Below are 17713 nucleotides of genomic sequence, written 5' to 3' on the forward strand. Positions count from 1 at the left end.
TCATATGCATACAAAAACTGGAGAGCGAATAAGGAAGATCGTAGAAGAATTGATGCTTTTGAGTTATGGTGCTGGAGGAGAATACTGAAAGTGCCATGGGCTGGCAAAAGAACCAACAGATGTGTGTTGGAAGAAGTGCAGCCAGAGTGCTCCTTGGAGGCCAGGATGGCCAAGCTTCATCCCTCATACTTCAGACATATTGTCAGCAGGGACCAGTCACTGAAGAAGGATATCATGTTTGATAGGGTGGAGGGTCAGAGAAAAAGAGGAAGACCCCCAGCGAGATGAGTTGGCAAAGTGGCAGCATCAATAGGCTCAAGCGTGACAACAATAGTGAGTTTGGCCCAGGATCTGGCAGTGTTTTGTTCTGCTGTGCATAAGGTTGTTATGAGTTGGTACTGACTCAATGGCACCTAACAGTAACAACAACATAGCACTTCAGGACTCTTGGTGTGCCACTGTAGGATCAACACTGGACTGTGAACCACAAGGTCAGAAGTTCAAACCCACCAGCTGCTCCTTAGGAAATCTATCAAGAGTCAGAACCAATTCGACGGCACTTAACAAGAAGATAGTACTTCATGATTTTTGTTTTGTTTTAAAGAAAAAAAATACTAAGTAAAAGTTAATATTCAAGAAGCCATTTTTCAGTTATTTTCAGACCAGAGGAAAATAACTAAATGTGCTTGCTTCTTGTCCTGAGTGTTGGAAACGTCACAAGAAAATGCAACTCCCCCACAAGTGGCTCCAGTTTATTCCAGGAATTATTTCTAGATTAAATAATCCAAGTTTATGTAATAGTTCTTGGCAAAAACAGCCTAAGGTTCCGTAGGCTGCACTAACTTATAATTTAAGAGGATGAATTTAATTTTGTGACTCAACAACCACCATTGGAAAAATATATCACTGAGCCATTAAAAAGACAATCTATGATGCGTAACAGTCACAAACAAAAGATAGAAGGAAGAAAATATTTCTGTAAGCCAGGCTACTTGGAAGTTTATGATGATAAAACTCTTTCTTGTTCAGGAAAATATCACTGCTTATCTCCTGAGCAAGCTGACAATATGGTATCAAATATCATTATAATCAAAGATTTCTAAGGCTAGAACTCTAACCTTAATCTCTAACTCTAATTGTTGTGTTTAAAGACTTGGAATTATATTCTTATGTTTCATAACTACTTGTGTGCCAAGCCCTCCCAATTGCCCCTCTTAATTTTTCAGAAAATATAGTTTATAGAGTTTTATGAAAAAAGAGTAGAAGGCTTCTTTGAGGCTTTTCTTTGTATTTTCAAAACCTACAAACTACTCTTTTTCATTTCCTCATGATCAAAATATGATGATGGCTCCTGACTGGTCTTCTCAACCCATGGTCTCCTCACATCAGTACGCCCTGTAAGAAGAGCTCAGATCATCCTCAGCAAGTACATATTGCCTATGTGTGGCTCAATCTGTTTAAGAACTGAGAGATGACAGACTCATCAGCCTGGCCTTCAAAATATCCCCTCAACTCAAATCTACTGAACTCTTTGCTTAGTCTGATCTCCACACTTTCCCCACATTTTGATCCGTGAACACAATCTGCACAAATGTATTTGGCATCATGGCTGCACTGAGCTAGTGTTTCCTAGTTTCTCACAGGGAAACATACTCAGTGAAGGGACAAAGTATGGACTCAGTATATTTTCACGATTATGATTTTTTTTTTCTTTCCCACAACATGAGCTCCTCAAAGGCATAATTCTCATGGCTGACATCCTTGGAAAAAAGAGCAGAGTCTCTTGATCATGCAAATAGTTAATGTGCTTGGCTGCTGACCAAAAAGTTGGAAGTTTGAGTCCACCCAGAGGCACCTTAGAAGAAAGGTCTGGCAATATACTTGTGACAAACCAGCCACTGAAAACCTTACGAAGCACTGTTCTACTCTGATACAAATGACAATACCATAAGTAGTAATAAACTTGATAGTAACTGTTTGGTTTTTTTAAATACAATATGGGCAAGTTTACCTATTTTCATGGTTAGTATTCTTGAATAAAAACACACTGGAAGGCTTACCTCTCCATCAAGAGTCTGTAAACCATACTGCTCACAGATGGAGACCAGCTTCTTTTGGTTCAGGTGGCCATCACGGGTGATCCCCAGATCTTCACAAACCTCTTGCAGCTTCTCTTCTATCCAGTCTTGGGGAGGGGAAGATCCACTCTGCGAAGCATTCAAGTCATCTGGGTTCCAAAACCTTAACTGGCCTAAAACAAAGGCATGTATTGTGTTGTCTCCAAACAGATCATACAGAGAGACAGCTTATTCTTTGAAAATATAAGAAGAAGACATATAAATGTCAGTTCCATTTTTATTTGATCCTGGAACTCAAATGAAATGGAACAAGTGGTTTTTAAAGCTACAACTAGAACATATAAGTACTTTAGATCATTTTGGGTACAATGCTGCACAAAGTTTTGTCGCTGTTTTTAAGTACCGTGGAGTCGGTTCGGAGTCATAGTGACACTGTACAGGGTTTCCGAGGCTGTAAATCTTTACAGGAGCAGAAAGCCTTATCTTTCTCCCACAGAATGGCTGGTAGTTTGAAATGCCGACCTTGAGGTTAGCAGCCCGATTCGTAACCAGTTTTAGGCTTGTTTTATTCCAACTGAAATAAGCACACGCTTAGGCTTAGTGTAAGGAGTTCTGGTAACCTAGTGGTTATGAATCGGGCTGCGAACCTCAGGGTCAGTAGTTCAAAACTACCAGCTATTCTGTGGGAGAAAGATGAGGCTTTCTGCTCCTGTAAAGATTTACAGCCTCAGAAACCCTGTACAGGGTCATTAGGAGTCGGAACCGACTCCACGGCACATAACAACAACAACAGGCTTAGTGTGATTATAAGAGAAGGCTGGTTGATAATCTTTCCAAAGTACTTTAAAAACTCAGTCTTAACTATGGCTACCAGCTGATATTATCTCCATTTTCTTTCCAAAAGAGGGTTTTTTTGTTTTTTGTTTTTTTTTCTGAGGAGGTAATTTAATATTAAAAGTTTCATGGTTAGCCTACTCCTAAATCTTTACACACACAAATATTCTGACCTACCTACAGTAATGAAACGATCCAAACTGAACCATGATTGCAAATTGAAAGTTCCTGGTTACTGATAGATTAAGGATAAGCTCTATTTGAAGACTTAAGGCTCAAACTGATTATTTAAAAATCAAAACCGTATATTTATCCTCCTTTAAATGTTCTCGCTTCTACTGAAATCTTTCACTTATATATTAGAGGTTCTGCGAAGTCATCACTTAAACAGAAGATAATTATTGTCACAATTGGTATGCCTGGAAGAACCCTGTAGAACTGAGAGAACATTTAATGCTATCCCTGCTATTTATTGACAGAAATTAAGCCCATTACTACAGTGTTTTTCCAGGTTAGAAACGGAGAGAACATGCTACAATTATATTTAAATACAATTAACCTGGAGCAGGCTGTGAGGCTCTCAGTCAACTGAACCATATTGCCATCTGGTGGCCAGAAGGTCAATGTGTTTTTATGCTGCTTAAAATACATCTGAAACCTGTCCAAGGATGCATTCTAATGTCACTGTTTAGTTCAGAAGAGTCACTGGAGGGTGCAAATGGTTAATTCACTGGCTGCTAATGAAAATGTTAGCAGTTTAGTCCACCCAAAGGTGCCTTGGAAAAAAGGCTGACCATCTACTTCCAAAAAAGTCAGCCATTGCAAATCTATGGAGCACGGCTTTCCTCTGACATATATGAGGTCATCATGAGCTGAAATCAACTCAACCACAAGGAATTATTTAGTTCAAGATTGTTCACAAATTAATTAAAAAGTCTAAAGAAGGCAGTGATTAACCCATAAGTAGAATACTCGCTAGCATTTAACAGAAGTACCTTAGCGTTCACCACTTGTACTCAGTTAAATGCTAGTATTTTAACAAGAGGAGCTACTTTTATTGTTGCTGCTGGTGCTCCTCCTGATAATTTCCAACTGGCCTCCAGCAGGTAAGGCTGTAAGGCACGATATTAAGCGATACTGGAAGGTGGGTGTTGGGAATATCTAGTGAATGGCAACCCTTCCTTCCCAGGTCCCCCAACACACTAAATTCTTACCTTCTGCTTCATATTCTTCACTATGTTGTGTCTTCCAGTGCTAGAGAAGGTAAGAGGAAAAGATGAGCGTAGTTAAGAACCTATTCATAAAGAACTATCCTATAATCTCCATGACCAGGTTACTCTTCGGCTCTGAAATTGTCAGGAGCAGTAGGAATACATGGTTTTATGGGCTTTCCAGTACTTTCATCCAGGTGGCTCATCCTCAGTCAAACAGCTCTTCAGGAGGACACTCAAACACCACACAATCTTCTGCAGTTAAGTTACTAAGCATTTGCAAGATCACTTATTTACTCAACAGTAAAACTGACCACAACAACTAAGCCAAGCAAAATTTCAGAATCCACCAACCAACAGAGGTTTACATGCATGTAATTTGTAAATTTGTTCGTCAATAAATATTTGTTGATTGTTTTTGTGCCATGGTGTTATGGTAGGCTCTGGGAGTATGATTGTGAATAGGAGAAGCATACTTCCTGCCTCAAGAAGTTTATGTGTTAATAAATAAAACAGGATGTACAATACTGTAGTATGTTAAGTGTTATGACAAAGAGCCTTGGTGGTGCTGTAGGATAAGCACTGGACTGATAACTGAAAGGTCAGCAGTTCAAACCCACCAACCAGGCCTCAGGAAAAACAAGAGGCTTTCTGCTTCTGTAAAGATGTACAGCCTTGGAAACCCTCTCAAGGATCACTGAGTTGGAATGGGCTTGATGGCACTGGATGGGTTTAAGTGTATTATGGGAAAGTCCATACTTTGAGGGTACCTAAATGAAATACTTCAGACTTGGTAGATCGAGGTAGACTTCCTGGAAGAAGGAGTGTCTAAATTGAGATCTGAAGAATAAGTCTGAGACCGTTGTTACAGACTGTGTCCCTCTGTCTCTAAAAAGATAAACTGAAGTTCTAATCCCTGTCCCAGTGAATGTGACTTTGTTAGGAAAAGTGAGATTTTTTTTGAAGATGTTAGCAGTAACATCATACCAGTGTAGGATGGCCCTGTTTCTAATCCCTTCTGAGTATCCTCTTATGAAAGAGGACAGACATGGAAACGGAGTTACACGTAGAGGGAAGACAACATCTACAAAGGCAGGAACACCAAGAAATACCCAAGACTGTCAGAAGTTGACTGAGTGTGTAGCCCTGCTAATGGCCTGAATTCGCATTTCTACAGGTCAGAATGAAGTCCTGGTATGGTGCTGTAGGATAAGCACCTGACTGTTAACCACAAGGTCAGCTGTACAAACCCAGCAGGAAAACCTCTACAAGGTTGCTAAGAGTCAGAACTGACTCAAAGGCACTTAACAACAACAATGCCCTGGTGGCACACTGAGTTAAGTGTTGGGCTGTGAACTGACAGGTTGGCAGTTTGAACTTACCAGCTTCATGGTAAGCTGGAATGGAAAATGAAAAATTTCTACAAACATGTGACAGATGGAAACTGGATTAGGGCACAGTACGATATTTGGATCTTATTATGTTTGTTTGTGATTATAATTTTATCAGCTTGCTCAGTCCATATTTCTACACAAAGATGTATCTCCAAACTTGTAGAATTATGGAGCGTGGTAGAGCAAAAAGACCTCTATCATTCAGAAATAACACTGTTATTTCTGGATAGAATTAAACTGCTTTATTTAAAATTTTTAAAATCATAAAGACCTCACTAATAATAGTATCTTGCCTGCCTCTCCCTCCACACTCATTTCCTCATCCAGCAGAATAAATTATTTAAAGACTCACACAACCTAGACATCCAAAATGTGCAAAAATTATTATTTAATATCTAAGCTGGAACCACCCAAATGTTAAACCCACTATCTCCATGTAAAACAAAATAGGATTTTTATGATCTCCTTAAGATCTAAGATAGTAAAAAAAAAAAAAAAAAATTGCAAGCTGGGGATAAAGTTTAATTTTAAGCACAAATTAATGGGGGAAATGGCTAGAAAATACACAGACTACTGGACCCAACACAAAAGAGAGCCCAGCTGCTGGGTCATATAGATATAAAAATATAGCACACAGACACAACTTCAAAAAAACCTTTGGTAACATTTCTTAAAGCAAAAGGTGTGTATCTTACAGGATTAAAAAAAGAAGTTTATTATATTTACTCACTCAATTCTCAATTCATCTTAAAATAGGAACAATTAGTTCAGAGAAGCAAGATGCTCAGTATATTGTTTCCAGTGTCTTGTGAGTCTAGCAGGGCAGGGAGCATGTTCTTGATTTACTCCCCATGACAGCTGTTACCTGCTGACTCCTTTTCCTGACCCTCACCCCTAACTTAAAGAGGTTAAGCAAAGAGATTTTTAGGTAGTTAGAACAGGAAAAAGAGGTTAACCACAATCAGCCACAAAGAATGCAGGAACGACCTGACCTCAAGAGAGTCTACTAATAGGAAATATAGAAAAGGGGACTTTCACCAAAATCAGGCTACTCTGTTTCGCAGAGTGGAATCTCTTCAGGCAAATCTATTTCGCAGAGTAGAATAGGACTGATCTGATGTGAACAAGGAACTAATCATAATACCACTATAATAAATCAGCATTATGGTTAGCTCATAAATACAACTGTAACAGACTGATGTAATGGGAAATAAGTATATCAGACCCAGGAAGAAATGACCAATTATGAGCCCTAAATTATGATGGGAAAATGTAGGAATCAGGAGACCCAGAGCCTGACCCAAAGGACAACAACATAAGTAAACCAGGAACTCATGCAACACAACCCTAATTCACGTGTAGAACCCGTTCTCCTGTCTGTGAGAACATATATATGTGCTTTGCCTATGTTTGCTAAATCTGCTTGCTTCAATCACTGTCTCTCTGGATCCTTTTGTGTGTGTATTGTGCCTATGTCCTACCAAATGTTTGGAGAGGCATTAGGACTGAACCAAGATGATTCATCTGCACTGTGACAAGATTACAACACACAATGCCTGGTTCCAAATGTTGCTTTACTTCCTCGGTTGGGAAAGTTTCTTAACCTTTTTTGCTTTACCTTCTAGATCTATACAATGGAAATACAGTAGCACATATTTCACAGAGTTGTGGTAAAATGCTTAGAATTCTGCCTGGCATATAAAAAGCACTATAAGAATTTGCTATTTCAAAAAAGATGGAGACATCCTAAACGCCCATCAATGGAAGAGTGAATAAACAAACTTTGGTACATATACACAACAGAATACTATGCAATGTTGAAAAATAACCACAAATCTGTGAAACACCTCATAACATAGATGAATCTGGATGACATGATGCTAAGCGAAATAAGTCAATAACAAAAGGACAAATATTGCATGCTAAAAGAAACATTCTTTGATGGTTACAGGGGTGGGAAGGAGGGGAGAGCTAGTCATTCACTGGCTAGAAGGTGTTGTTAAGTTTCGTTGAGTTGGTCCCAACTCATAGTGACCCTGTACAGGATTTCTGAGGAGCAGTTGGTGGCCTAGAGGGTAGACACATGTTTTACTAGGGTGACAGGAGGACAATGTACAAAAAAGGGGAGATCTGAAGAAGAGTGAAGATAGGTGAAGACACAATGCAAGGGTTAAAGGGGATAGAGGTAAATACTGTTATATACACAACCCTGGAACAACAAAGTTCTATGGGCAGATACATGGACAGATAACGCAGATCAAATGGGTATGGGAGGAAGAATGGAATATACTCAGAACTGTCTGAGTTTGACAGAGAATATTTGTGTATGGGTATTTAGCTTTGCTGAAAACAAATCTATGAATGTGGTGGAGCACTGTTATTGTTAAGTGCCGTTAAGTTGGTTCTCACAGTGACCCTGTATAAGATTTCCAAAGAGCAGTGGTGGAGCATTCATGGGGCAAAATAAGGAAAACTTTTTAGATATTACCAAACATTTTAAGGCAATGAGTTGCTGGGCCTAGGGGCTCACAACCATAGTCTCAGAGGACACCATTGTCAATTGATATAACATAGTCCACAAAGACATCCTACTTTGGTGAGCAGAGACTGGAATCTTAAAAGCTCATGAGCAGCCACATCTAAGGCACAACTATTGATCTCTCTAGTATGAAAGAAAGAAAAGGGATAAAAACAAAAGATACTTGGAATTAATTAATCCAGTGGACTAATGGAACATGTGAACATCAGTCTCCACAACTCTGAGAGTGGAAGAACTAGATGGTGCCCAACTACCACTGCCAAATGCTCTGAAAGGGACAGGGTGGAGAAAACATGGAACTAAACTCAAAATTATAAAAAAGACCAGGCTTACTGATCAGAAAGAGACTGGAGGAACCGGAGACAATGGCTCTTGGTCACCTTTTAGTTATGGAATAAAATTTACCCTTATGGCCCAACTTTCAGCTAAGTAGTAGATAGGTACCCACCACTAGTCTGTCAGATTGTGGGACTGTGGTGACTTGCATGTTGCTATGATGCTGGAAGCTATGCCATGGGTATTTAAAATACAAGCAGGGTCACCCACAGTGTACAGGTTTTAGCTGAACTTCCAGACGGACTATTTCCAAATATTTCGTCCCTGAAAGCCTTATGAATAACAGTGCAACACTGTAATTACCAGAATATTGAACACTGAAACATGATGAAGAGCACCAGAATATTATGAGGTACAATGCCAAAACATGAGCCCTTTACGCTGGAAGGCACTCAAAATGCAGCTGGGGAAGAGCTGCCTCCTCAAAGTAGAGTTGACTGTGATGATGAGAATGAAGTAAAACCTTTGGGATCTTCATTTGCTGATGGGGCACAACTCAAAGTGAAGAGAAACAGCTGTACACACCCATTAACAATCAGAAAATGAAATGTATGAATCAAGGAAAATTGGTAATTAGCAAAAAATTAAATAGACACATAAACATCGATATTCTAGGCATTTAGTGAGCTGAAATGACTGACACTGGCTATTTTGAATCTGACAATCACATGGTTTACTATGCTGGACATGGCAAATTTGGTGAGGAATGGCATTGCATTCATCATCACAAAGGACATATAAAGATCTGTCTTGAAGTACAACACTGTCTGTGATAGTATAATAGCCATGTACCTACAGGGAAGACCAATCAATACAACTGTTAGTCAAATTTATGCACCAATCACTAAAGCCAGTGAAGATGAACTTGAAGAATTCTACTAACTTCTTCAGTCTGAAATAGATCAAACATGCAATCAAGATATATTCATAATTACTGGCAATTGGAATGCAAAGGTTGGAAACAAAGAAGAAAGATCAGTATTGGGAAACTATGGCCTTGGTGATAGAAATGATGCTGAAGATCGCATGGTAGAATTTTGCAAGACCAATGATTTCTTCAGTGTAAATATCTTTCTTTTTTTAACAAACACATTTATTCTTTTCAGAGTTGAGGAGGCTAAAAGCTCTTGGAGCAGGCTTTCTCTCTTTTTCAGCTCTGGAGAAGGTCCTTGTCTTCTCTAAACATCTGTGGGCCATGTGTTCCTTGGTTATCTCTAAGACTGTCTTTGCAGCACCCTTCCCCATGGGTCTGGGAGGTCCTCAGCACAGGTTCAAAGAATATGCTCTGCTCTCAGCTCTTTTCTTGGGGATAGTGAGGCCCGTCTTCTTGCTGCTTTTTATTTCTTGTAAGACAAAAGGTGACTAAAGCAAGGGTGTGATTTGAGTAAGGTGGTGCTTAAGTGGCACATCTCACAATAACGGTGCCTCACAGAGGTTTTAGGGTTTACAACACGCAGAATGGAAGACAGTTACACAGTATCACACAATGGAGGACAACTACACACTACTGGGAAAAGTGGCCCAACCAGGTTGACACATATTTTGGGGGACACAATTTAGTACAGAACATTTCATCCTTTGACGCCTCAAAATTCACATCCTTGCTACATGTAACACACATTCACCCCATCACATCATCCAAAGTCTTCTTAAATCAAGTCCAAAAATCTCATTTTCGAATCATATTCTATTCTAGGGCAAGATTCCTTTTTACCTGTGAATCTGGGAAACCTGTAACACAAATTGTATGCTTCCAAACACGATGCAGGCATGGGCATTATGGTAGTAGGAGGTGTGCATGCTCTGGAACAGCTCCTGGCCTGCCATGAGGACAGTCCTGCCATCCACTGAGGCCATGTGCTTGTAAAAGGTCTGGGTGTATGTGGACAGCTGCTGGGGCTGAAATCCATCCATAAGGAATCTCTCCATGAGTTTGGACTTGCCCATTACACTGTCTCCCAGACAGATGATTTTCACGTTTACATCAGCATCGTCTTTCTCTTGGGCCAGTTCACAGAGTTTGGCTCTGTCCCTGGCCATCAGTTCCTGGTGATGAAGAGGCACCAAGTCTGACGCTGCACTTCGCTTCCACAAATATCTTTTTTAAACAACGTAAAATACAATTATACACATGCACCTCACCTGGTAGAATACACAGAAATTAAACTGACTCCAACTCTGGAAAGAGATGGTGGAAAAGCTCCATATGGTCAGCCAAAACAAGGATAGGGACAGACTAGAACAGACCATTAATTGCTTGTATGCAAGTTCAGGCTGAAGCTGAAGAAAATGAAAACAAGCTCATGAGAGCCAAAATATGACCTGGAACATATCTTATCTGAATTTAGAGATCATGTCATGAACAGATTTGATACATTATACACTAAAGACCAAAGAAAAGAAGAGTTGTGGGATGACAACAAGAACATCATATAGGAAAAAAGCAAAAGGAAGAAAAGAAAGAAGGAAAAGGCCAAAATGGATGTCAGAAGAGACTCTGAAACTTGCTCTTCAGTGTAGAGATACCAAAGCAATTGGAAGAAATGAGAAGGCAAAAGAGCTAAACAGAAAATTACAAAAGACAGCTTGAGAAGACAATTGAATTATTATAATATGTGCATAGACCTGCAGTTATAAAACCAAAAGGGAAGAACATACTCAGCATTCCTCAAGCTGAGGAAACTGAAGAAAAAATGCAAGTCTTGACTTGCAATATTGAAGTATTCTACAGGCAAAATATTGAATGATGCAGGAAGCATCAAAAGAAGATGGGAAGAATACACAGAGTCACTATACCAAAAAGAAATGGTTGATGTTCAACCATTTGAGGAGGTTGCATATGTTCAAGAGCCAATGATACCAAAGGATGAAGTCCAGTGTGTATGGAAGGCATTGGCAAAGAACAAGGCTCTGGGAATTGATGGAAAAAAACCTGAAATCTTTCAAGAAACTGAGGGAGTACTGGAGGCACTCACTCATCTATGCCAAGAAATTTGGAAGACAACTACATGGCTGATTGGACAAAATCTGTATTTGTGCCCATTCCAAAGAGTAGTCACTCAACGTAATGCAAAAATCATCATACAATATCATTAATATCCCATGCAAACAAAAATTTGCTAAAGATAATTCAAATACAGCTGCAACCATACATTGACAGAGAACTTCCAGAGGTTCAAGCTGGATTCAGAAGAGCACATGGAATGAGGGATATCATTGCTGACATCCAATGGATCTTGGCTGAAAGCAGAGAATACCAGAAAGATGTTTATCTGTGCTTTATTGACTATGCAAAGGCTTTTGATTGTGTGGATCATGACAAACTATAGACAGCATTGCAGAGAATGAATATTGTGGAACATTTCATGGTGTTCATGAAGAACGTGTACATAAACCAAGAGGCAGTAGTTTCAACAGACCAAGGGAACACTGAATGCTTTAAAATTAGGAAAGGTGTGTATCAGGGTTGTATTGTTTCACCATACTTATTCAATCTGTATGCTGAGCAAATAATCGGAGAAGCTGGGTTGTATGAAGAAAAATGTGGCATCAGGATTGGTGAAAGACTCATTAACAATCTGTGATATGCAGATGATAAAATCTTGCTTGCTGAAAGAGAAGAGAACTTAAAATTCTTACTGATGAAGACTGAAGACCACAGCCTTCAATATGGCTTGCACCTCAATGTAAAGAAAATAAAAATCCTTACCACTGGACTAGCAATTAACTTCATGATAAATGGAGAAAAGATTGACGTCAAAGACTTTATTTTGCTCAGATCAACGATCAACACTCATGGAAGCAGCAGTCAAGAAATTGAACAATGAATTGAATTAGGCAAATGTGCTGCAAAAGACACCTTTAAAGTGTTGAAGAGTAAAGATGTCAGTTAAAGGACTAAGGTGCAGCTGACCCAAGCCATGGTATTTTCAATAACCTCAAGTGCATGGCAAAGCGAATTAAAAAGTCTGTAGAACAATTGATGCATTTTATCTATGGTATTGGAGGAGAATATTAAAAGTACCAGGACTGCTGAATAACAAACCAATGTGTGTTGGAAGAAGTACAGCTAGAATGTTGCCTAGAAGCCAGGATGGCCAGACTTTGTCTCTCATACTTCAGACATATTGTCAGGAAGTACCAGTCCTGGGGAGAGGATATCATGTTTGCTAAACCAGAGGGTTAGAGAAAAAGAGGAAGACCCCCAGTGAGATGGATTGGAACAGTGATGCGGCAATGGGCTCAAATGTAGCAATAATTGTGACATTGGCGCAGGACTGGGCAGTGTTTCCTTCAGTTGTACATCAGGTCACTATGAGTCAGTACCGACTTGATGGCACCTAACAACAACAATTACAGATAGGTATATGTTGCTGTTAAGTGCTGTCGAATCAGTTCTGACTCACAGTGAACCTGTATAGAGTTTCCGAGGAGTACGTGGTTTGAAATGCTGACCTTGTGGTTCGCAGTCCAGTTCTGATCCCAGAACACCACACTAGGATATAGAGGGAACAACATACTAGTAAGGTATGCTCACCATGGGATGGTCAACTATTCAAGAACAAAAGGGCAACATTTACCTAAGGACAAAGTTGAGAAGGGCTGGGAAGGAAGATGGTATGGAAATAGGAAATACAGGGAAGAAATGGGGTAACTGTGTATACATGGAGGCGATTACAATCATTGAGATGAAACAAAGTGTATGACTTATTGAATATAAAACTGATGATCTCTGTAAGCCATCACTCGATTCACAATAAAAAGTTTCAAACAAACAAAGAAAAAACAATTTGCCATTTTATTCGACATGTGCTTACGTAATACACACTAATTTTAAATATGCCATTTTTTTGTCACCAAGTTTAAATTTAAAATAATAATTTAGGTGGGCCTGGTGAGGTATCATTCATATGAATTTGCAAAGAATAAAAACAGATATCTCACACAAGAAGTAAGATGGTCAAATATAGGGGGGAGAGAGGTTCAGCTCAATACCAGTCAAAAAAGTAGAAACTAAAATCAAAGAATTATTTTACTTCTATTAAACTAGCAAAATATTTAAAATGCAACTCCTTATATTGTTAAAGATATGATTCAAAATAGATCTGTCCAAAATTTAAGGGCTCTAATACATATATTATGTTGTTATTGTTATGTGGCATGGAGTCTGTTCCGACTCATAGCGACCTTGTACAGGATTTCTGAGGCTGTAAATCTTTACGGGAGCAGAAAGCCTCATCTTTCTCCGGCAGAACAGCTGGTAGTTTCGAACTGTTGCCCTTGCGGTTCATAGCCTGATTCATAACCACTACGCTACCAGAGCTCCTTATATATTATGTATTGGTAGCAATATAAGATCCTTTTAGTAAAGAACATGGCGTTATGCACCAAAAACCATAAAGATGTTCAAGCTCTTTGACCCAATCTTCCTACTTGATTTCTGAAGGCAGTAAAAAAAATAAAAACCTGTATGTACACCTATGTGCATAATGGCACTTTGTGAAACAGTATACTGTTGAAAACAATCTCACTGTTCAACAAAGGGGCATAAAGTATTATGATACATCATAATATAGTCATTAAAAGTATAATTATAAAACCATGTAGGAACATGCAAAAACATCTACTTAAATGTGAAATGAGATGCCATAACAAATTGCTATCTACACTATGACTATCGCTACAAAAATATTTATACAATGAAACAAAGACTGGAAGGAAACAGAGATCATAAAAATACGGACATTTTGGCTGAGGGACTATGGGAGCAATTTTATTTCCTTTGCGCTTATAAATGTTGTTTATGCAATATAAATAGGTACAACTTTCAATATTGCTTTGCCTGCCTGTCCTCAAATTCTCACTGAATTAATGTCCCGTGCGTGACCTAGAGGTGGGAGGGAGGGGAAACTGTTCTCTCCTTTTGGTACAGTACCACTCTGCAATGTCAACAAAGTCCTCCTGCCTCAGCAGGAGGGCTTGATGGATCAAGCTTGGCGAGAAGCCCATGTGCTGCTGTAGAGAGTGACACCAGTTGATGCCAATGCCTCGTATCTCACTGAATTACAGAAAGATTGGGGGCACTCATCTGAGACCTACCTTGGAGATTGAGACCAATCCTAAGTGGCATTCTTGAGATGCTCAACCAAACTAACTGCCAATGAGGTGACTGTGACTCATGGTGACCCCATATGTCACAAAGTACAACTGCTCCACATAGTTTCCTTGGCTATAATCTTAATGGAAGCAGATTGCCAGGTCCTTCTTCCATGATACCAATGGTTGAGTTCCAAGCACCAAACTTTAGTACAGGCAAGAACAAGCCATTTATGCCACCATTTATGGTGGTGGTGGTGGTTAAGGGCCATTGAGTCAATGCCAAGTCATAGCGACCCTATATAGGCTTCCCCAGGCTTTCAATCTTTTCAGAAACTGAAAGCCTCATCTTTCTCCCATGGAACAGTCAGTGGGCTCAAACTGCTGACCTTGTGGTTCTCAGTCCAGTCTATCCTATGGTGCCACCATACTTCCCACTAGTCATGGTACAGCCTTCTCAACCCTGGGCAGCACCCACAGCTTAAATGATTTCACATAAACTCTGAAGGCAAGTGGGGGTGGTGAGGTAAGGGATAATTTAAGCATGTGTTAAAATCTCCAGGGGCAACAATTTTTCACACATAGCTCCAGTGATAGTTTTTAAGAAACATACATTCAGTCAGAACCAGCCCTGCTAGGAAGAGAAGCAAATGGGCTAAAATTTCCTTTCAAGACCACCTCAATTGGAGTTTACCACTCCACATAGCAGATATGTGCTATGCTTCTCTCTAGTCTTCACCATGGAGTCTGTTCCTTTAATAACAGGGAGGTACGCACATGGCAGTGGATCGTTTGTTATTAAATTGCAATTTCAGGGGGGCTGCCAGGGGAAGACTCAATTCATTCATAGTTCATTTATTTTCATTCTGACTGCCTGGAGCCAGTAGTTCCAATTAAAAAGCAGAGAGAGAGGGAGGGGAAGGCAGGTTAGAAGGTTGGGGGGATTAGATCATGCGGCTGCAGTACTGGGACAACACCAATGAAAGGAGGCATCATTCTGGAACAGGGTCGGTGAATTGCTGCTGGTTTATGCGGCCTAGTGAAAGGCTGGCAGGTGGTCTCCAGACAGAGATCAAGCGAAGCACTTGAAGAGAGATAATCAAGAAAATCTTTGGACAAGCAGGGTGGGGGTGGGGAAGGGACAGGGATGGGACAATTATTGGGAATTAATTCATGAGAAAGGATTTTTAATTTTCCCCTTTGACATTTTATAAAGCCTCTCACTAGAGGAAGTAAAGATGGGAACACATATTATAAATCAGTTCTTTCTATGGGACTTCAGCTACTGGAACTCTGGAGGCAAAAACTAGCAGGGTTAATAAGCACAAGGCTTTAGCAGAGGGACTGTCTGGGTTAAATCTGACTCTATCACATTCTGGGACCCTTCAGGTACCTATTTCATCTGTACAGTGGGGTTGATTCTTCACAGACACGGGGTGGGCCCGACACTTAGGAAATAATAAAAGCATGGTGAAAGGTTTGGAATTGTGGAGCTGAACTCTTATGAGTTCAATTTTAGCTCCACCAGCTGTGTGAACCGCCTGTGTGACCTCGGGTAAATTACCTAGTCTCTCTGTGCCTCATTTTTATGGGTAAATGGATACCAACAATTCTTACCTCCTTGGGCATGCTTAATGTTTATGAAGCACTTACAACAATACCTGCCACAAATTTAATGCAAAGTATGTTAAACAAATAGGCATTACAGTTACTGTTCGCACTACATGAGTATTCACAACTAGTATAGGATAGCAGAGGGAAAGCTCAGCAGGAAGATTAGGGTCTATTTCAGACACAAACCTGGAAGAGACTTTTCTTTAAAAACTCCAGCTTTGATCATGATGGTTGTGAAGATGCAACCAGCTTTTGATTTAACTTAGAAGCCAGCCCTTCACCATGCCCCCACACTAATGTGGGCTCAGTGGGGTCTTCTGGTTGGTTGCAGCTGGCAGGGGTTTCCTGAGCATCCTCATTACCACGCTAAGTATGCTAGCCAACAGCCCCATTGAGTGCAAGAGGGGAAAGGGTCAGAGGTTGCTGGCCCCAAATGGCTGCTACAGAAGGCAGCCTCAGCCCCTTCAGGCAGACAAAGGGAGCCCCGCACCCACAGGGCCGTGCATCTCAATGGCACACTGATCATTGTTGCCAGGGGTTGGGTTGTCCTACAGTTGGACAAGGGTGCCCTGCACACGTCGGCCCATGCTCAGGCAGCACAGCTTTTGTGAATGCATTCTTTGGAGGACACCTGCTTTGCTGGACTGCAGAGCAGATGGCCAGATCCTCTCCGATCTGGGCTTCCAGCCCTGAGGCTGGGCCAGCATCTGCAGCCTGAGGGCCTGGTGTGATCCCTGCCCACAATAGTTCAGTGCCACCCCCCTCCTCCACCTGCCATCTGCTCCAGTGCAGACCTTTGTGGCCCCAGAATGTATAGCTAATTAAAATGATTATGGGGGCACACATTGGGGTATTGTTTCCCAGCAGAGGTTGCTGAGCTGATATCTGCAGCTACAGTGTATAAAGCAACATTCTTCTGCCCCCCCCCACAGCCCCCCAAAGGGTAAAGCTTTGCAAACTGGAAGAGAAGAGGAAGGAAATTTAACAGAATAACAAAGTAACTACCAAACAAATGGAGTCATAATGTACATATTAAAAGAGCAGTCCAATCCCTGTGTGTGTGTGTGTGTGTGTGTGTGTGTGGTGTCCTCTTGAGTGGGGCAGACTGACAGGCAGCTATGACCACCACCTTGCTGTTGTTAAATGCCAGTAAGTCAGTTCTGACTCATAGTGACCCTGTATAGGGTTTCTAAGAAGCAACTGGTGAGTTTGAACTACCAATCTCGCTGATAGCAATCCAGTGCTTACCCTACAGCGCCACACGCTAAGAAAACAGAAATCCATTTAAGGGCAATACTTATGATCAAAACTTTGTTACTCACGGCATCTACAACAATTAGAAACAGACCAACAGAGGGAACCCACAGTCACCAAAAGAAAAGAAATAATAAAGATCAGAGCAGAAATAAATGAAATAGAAAACAGAAAAACTATAGAAACAATCAACAAGACAAGAAGGTGGTTCTTTGAAAGAATTAATAAAATCGACATACCATTGGCAAACCTAACAAAAGTAAAAAGAGAGAAGACACAAATAATACGCATTAGAAATCACATGGGTGATGTCACAACGGAACCAAAGGAAATCAAAAGGATAATAACAGAATACTA

General features: G+C 40.3%; 1 protein-coding gene across 4 annotated transcripts in view; it reads right to left on the reverse strand.

The window, feature by feature from the left end:
- Window positions 1-17713, reverse strand: part of NIN (ninein (GSK3B interacting protein)) — a 137700-nt gene that overhangs the window by 56976 nt on the left and 63011 nt on the right. For all 4 annotated transcript variants that reach the window (XM_006872341.1, XM_006872344.1, XM_006872342.1 and 1 more), the window contains exons 6-7: window positions 4127-4166; window positions 2061-2251 (exon numbers count right to left, since the gene is read on the reverse strand). In XM_006872341.1, coding sequence (XP_006872403.1) covers window positions 2061-2251; window positions 4127-4166 — 231 coding nt within the window. The remainder of the gene's footprint in view (window positions 1-2060; window positions 2252-4126; window positions 4167-17713) is intronic.

This window comes from Chrysochloris asiatica, unplaced genomic scaffold, assembly GCF_000296735.1.
Source record: "Chrysochloris asiatica unplaced genomic scaffold, ChrAsi1.0 scaffold00194, whole genome shotgun sequence".
Taxonomy (NCBI): Eukaryota; Metazoa; Chordata; class Mammalia; order Afrosoricida; family Chrysochloridae; genus Chrysochloris; species Chrysochloris asiatica.